This window comes from Cornus florida, unplaced genomic scaffold (genome assembly GCF_030987335.1).
Source record: "Cornus florida cultivar Cherokee Brave unplaced genomic scaffold, ASM3098733v1 CherokeeBrave_3.0.0_Hap2_scaffold_105, whole genome shotgun sequence".
NCBI classification, from domain to species: Eukaryota; Viridiplantae; Streptophyta; class Magnoliopsida; order Cornales; family Cornaceae; genus Cornus; species Cornus florida.
Window position 1 is genome coordinate 85,001 of NW_026775589.1, and position 5,024 is coordinate 90,024.

The 5,024-nt window shown below is 43.1% G+C and overlaps 1 protein-coding gene across 1 annotated transcript in view; it reads left to right on the forward strand.

Annotated features, from left to right (window-relative positions):
• LOC132287782 (putative cytochrome c biosynthesis ccmC-like mitochondrial protein) overlaps positions 1-1,330 on the forward strand; it is a 4,323-nt gene extending 2,993 nt beyond the window's left edge. Inside the window, exon 1 of the mRNA XM_059789821.1 lies at positions 1-1,330. This exon is cut by the window's left edge and continues 2,993 nt beyond it. Within this exon, the coding sequence (XP_059645804.1) occupies positions 586-1,296 (711 nt within the window). The 5' untranslated portion in view covers positions 1-585 and the 3' untranslated portion in view covers positions 1,297-1,330.
• The last annotated feature ends 3,694 nt before the right edge of the window (positions 1,331-5,024 follow it).

Genomic DNA, 5,024 nt, shown 5'->3' on the forward strand with positions numbered 1-5,024 from the left:
GCCAGAAGTTCCATGGTTAGACAGGCCCCTAATGTCGGAAACCGATCGGAGGGGGGAACTAAGCCGTCGCTTAAGTGTTTATTTCATTGGTAAACACGACGCGGGGCACCTCCGCGAATTCCTGAGCATCCTCGAGCAGCAAATGCTGCTCGAACAAAGGATAGAGGCGGCTTTGGTGGGCGATGGCTATTGCCCGGTTCGTGTTTTAGCGAATCGACACGAGCTACGTGGGATACTCTTTAATCATCCTACTAGGGCGGTCGCGCTTTCGGAGCGGACCCTTATGGCGTATGGGGCTCAAATCGAGCGGAATGGAACTCGGCAAAGCGTTCCCTATAATAGGGTTTTAAGAGAGATTCGAAATTTGAATCTCTTTTTTTAACGCTGGGCTGGGGAGCTCGAGAAGTAATACCAAAACCTTTCTTTTTTCGGTATGCCGCTCCGCGAGCAAGGAATGCCGCGCACGAGCGGAGCGAAAACAAAGCAAGGGGAATTCTTCGATTTTTGGGTGGGTCAATCCTTTGATTGCGTATTGAATATAGATCCATGTCTTTCTTGTTCCACTAGCTAGGACCAAATTCTCACATGTCCGTTTCGTTATTACAACCTTCTTTTTTGATGTCAAAGACCCGAAGCTACACGCAAATTCTCATTGGATCTCGGTTGTTCTTAACAGCGATGGCTATTCATTTAAGTCTTCGGGTAGCACCACTAGATCTTCAACAAGGTGGAAATTCTCGTATTCCGTATGTACATGTTCCTGCGGCTCGGATGAGTATTCTTGTTTATATCGTTACGGCTATAAACACTTTCTTGTTCCTATTAACAAAACATCCCTTTTTTCTTCGCTCTTCCGGAACCGGTACAGAAATGGGTGCTTTTTCTACGTTGTTTACCTTAGTTACTGGGGGGTTTCGGGGAAGACCTATGTGGGGCACCTTTTGGGTGTGGGATGCTCGTTTAACCTCTGTATTCATCTCGTTCCTTATTTACTTGGGTGCACTGTGTTTTCAAAAGCTTCCTGTCGAACCGGCTCCTATTTCAATCCGTGCTGGACCGATCGATATACCAATAATCAAGTCTTCAGTCAACTGGTGGAATACATCGCATCAACCTGGGAGCATTAGCCAATCTGGTACATCAATACATGTTCCTATGCCCATTCCAATCTTGTCTAACTTTGCTAACTCCCCCTTCTCAACCCGTATCTTGTTCGTTCTGGAAACACGTCTTCCGATTCCATCTTTTCTCGAATCTCCTTTAACGGAAGAAATAGAAGCTCGAGAAAAAACCTAGTTCACTCGCTGAGTCTCTTGCATCCATGGCTGAATGGTGAAAGCCTTTTTTGATCGTAGGTTCGATTCCTGCTGGATGCACTTGGAACCTGAAGTTTGTTAACATCTCCTCTTGCAGGTACTAAACGTAGAATTCTATTATTTAGACGTAGAATCCGATTCAAGAATCTTCCCCGCCAATGAATTGAAATTCTTCGCCACGTACGTGGCGAAGAAGTCTTGTCAAAGCCCAAAACCAATAAGTGTCGACAACACCGGCGCTTTTACAGCTTGACGAAGGAGGAAGATCTTGTTTTGACACAAGATCTGGCCAAGCAGGTTTGAAAGCACGAAAACGTCCATCGAATTCATTTCAAGGAAGGCGGGAGTCTGCTTTTCAAGTACCCCTTGCTTCTCGCTTCCCCCCGGCAGATCGCCACACCAATTTCAAACAATTCGGAACCTGTGGTTTCTACCTTGTCAGTTCCTTGTCAGTTCGGGGATGATCCAGGTGCTGAAGTTCTTGTTGGGTGCCGTCGAGCTATCTCTTTCCGGCCTGGCCCCTTATTCCTTTGGGGATAGCGCCCTTGACTTTGATTCTAGCGTCTTCAGTCTACTTCGACGCCGAATCTCTACGGAAATACTAGATCTTCATTTTTGAAACCCTTAGTGTCCGGAGAGCGCAGCGGAGTGCTTCTAGATAGAAAGCGGAGGGCGAGGGCGGTGTCTAAGATTGTGCCCTGTAGTTACTACCTATGTCCGTGAAAACTTGATCTGCAAACACCGACCATGAGCCAAGGGAGGTGGAGCCGAAAGAAGTTCAAGGGCGTCAGTTAGGAAATGAATCACAGGGTCTACCCTCGTTGGGTATTCCAAACCTTCTTTGTTTCAGTGTCTTTCTTATTTGCATAAAAATTGGTGGGTTTGTTCCTTGGTAGTATCTCACACCTTACCCTGGGGTTCCAAACCGCCCTTATCCTAAGCTGGTCAAAAAGAATACACAAGATGACATCATGCACTTCCTTTTCTCATCGGTTGAAAGGAGGAATAGGTGATGGTTAGGAAGAGACTGATGACTAGCTTCATGTGCGGAAATAAGGAACAGAATGACTAAGGGTTCTAATGGGAGAACCTACAGACAAGGCAGGGAGGTTACGGTGTTAGGGAGTGACTTGCGCTGCGGACAGACCCATTGCGTTCGGTAGTGACTTCCTTCGCTCGTATAGCCTAGGTAGCCTCGATCAGAGGATGGCGATGCAGATTGGGATGACTACCCCAGTGAACAGATTCAGAGTGCTCGAAAGCCTAAGACAAAAGGAAAGAAGCAAGACCTAAACAAGGAATATAGCACTCCCGCGAAGAATGTGCTAACGCGTAGCAAAGCAAAGAAAGGCTCCATTGGATATCTTTCTATAGTATATATCTTTCTCTCTTGAGATAGAAAGGGAATCGGCAGCTAGCAATAACTTAGAGAAGAGGCTAGAGACCTTTGCTACTTTTAGAAAGGGAACGAAAGCTCGAACTTCTGGGCTACGTTTTAGAAACAATAGCAACACAGAGCAGAGCAACAGACACTCGAGGCAAAGAGCCTCGGTGAGACCTAAGCCTATAAGACTGGATACTCCTCCTAGGCTAGTTGGCACAGGGTTTTCGCTTGATACACCAAGTTAGAGAGTGTGGGAATAGCTTGATCCTTAAATGATCTTGGCCAGCTGCTTCGCCAATCTGACCAAAAGAGGCCCTTATCACGTAGCTTCACCTCAAGTTCAAAAGAATGAAACATCGTTCTTTTCTTTGAGCCCATTTCCCCTTTGCTTTCTCTTATCCCTAATCTTCTTGCATTTCTTTGAAGAAGTTGCTGTACTATTTGACCATATTTCGTATCCCATTTCAAGTTGATTCAGACTTGTTTTATAATCTAAATATGCTTCTTGTTCCGAGTAGAGCACTATTAAGCTTGCCTGAGGTTACAACTTTTCTCACATTGGGAAATTTCCTTTATAGCGTCACCCTATTCTTACCTTGGGCAACTAACCTAGCCTTATTTCTTCTAACAATGAGCTCAGAGCACGAAGAGCTGCGGCTCGCTCTGAGCCGGTCGCCGCCGGCTAAGGCCCATTCTTCACTTTTCAAGAATCAAGAGGGAACGTAAGCATGGGGGGAATGTTTTCTTTATCCAACAAGTTTTCGTTCGTAAATAGATATGGATTCACAAAGTTTTGCAAGGAAGGGCACCAGCTACAAAAGATACCAAACCAAGAAATGGAAAGCAAACAAGCTCATCCGGATAATAAAGATTTTTTGAAGAAAATCGCACACGAGAGTCAGATAGTAGGGCGACAAACCAGAGATTTCGTTCACCCCCGACTTCCGAAATCTCTCTTGTATTTCTATCTTTTGGGACTCCCTGCTTTGCGCTGACCTTTTTGCGAGGTCGTTACAAATGCATCCTTCCCGTAGCCCTGTACTCTGTGCCTCATTTTGGAATGTTTCAGAGTAGGATCTCTTGCCTACTTGCATCTGAACTATTGGATCAAGTGTTTTCGCTCATAGAATGGCTGCCCTCAACGATCGATTGCTGTCTCTTCCGTGGTGTTAGGCGTGCCTCAGCAGGAAGAATGGCGGGAAACTCAGTAATGTATCGAATCAAACCTTGTCTGAGCAGAGTTCAGATTCTGCGGCTCATTCTCTGCCTGCTCCAGTGCAGCAGCAAGCGCAGGCACTTACGCCATTACGCTTGGCTTGTCCTTCCATTTGTTTGGATCGAAAGAGCTTCTATTCCCATTCTCGTTCAGCTTGGTCTATATTGACCTATTTCTATCTTGTACTATAAGACTATCCCGGAAGCAAGATATTATGCATACTAAGATCTTGCTCTGGGCGAATCACATATTGTGCGCACTTACCCCTTGTTTTATTATTTTAGAAATTGAATTTCTGTTTTATCGACTTATTTCATATCATGGTTCAAGCGTTAAAAATCGGCGAGGTTTACTACTACTTTTCGAAATCCGAAGAAGTTTCCATAGAACTCTTGTCAATGGCTTAATCAATTACTTCTTCGTAATGCTAAAAACAAATTGGGATTCATGTTGGAAATAATCAAAAATCTAGGAATTAGAACCATAAGAATAAGAGTTGCCTTTCGATTATCTTAGATTGATCGGAACAAATAGATGTACCAAAGAAATAGAATTGGGTACTATGTAGATATCAATTCCATATATGGAATTGGAATCTACATATATGAAGAGTATTGTAGATTGATCTATATTAAGCCCCTATCTTTATTATAGAGTACGACTTTATACACTACAATAACACTAATAGATAGTATATGGTAGAAATAAATATTCGTATATTTATTTCTACCATACTATCGGATCTCATAGAATACTGCTAATTCTAATCCGCTCATTTCATTTAAGACGCGAAATTGGAATCCTTTTCATTTTTTTCTTCAATCAACTCAGAAGTCAAGTTTTATTCAAATTAATTAATCATTTTGACTGATTGTTTTTACATAAATGATAAGTAGAAAAGCAGTAGGAACTAGAATGAACAGTGCAGTAGCAATAAATGCGAGAATATTTACTTCCATAATCTCATCGTTTTTTTACTTCGCAATAACTCGGGATTTAATCCCATAGAGATGAAAAATCTTTCGCCTGTAAATTCAATGGATGAATTACCTCTCGATCATATTGAATCGGGTCAATATCATGAATAACAATATCTGAGCTATCAAAT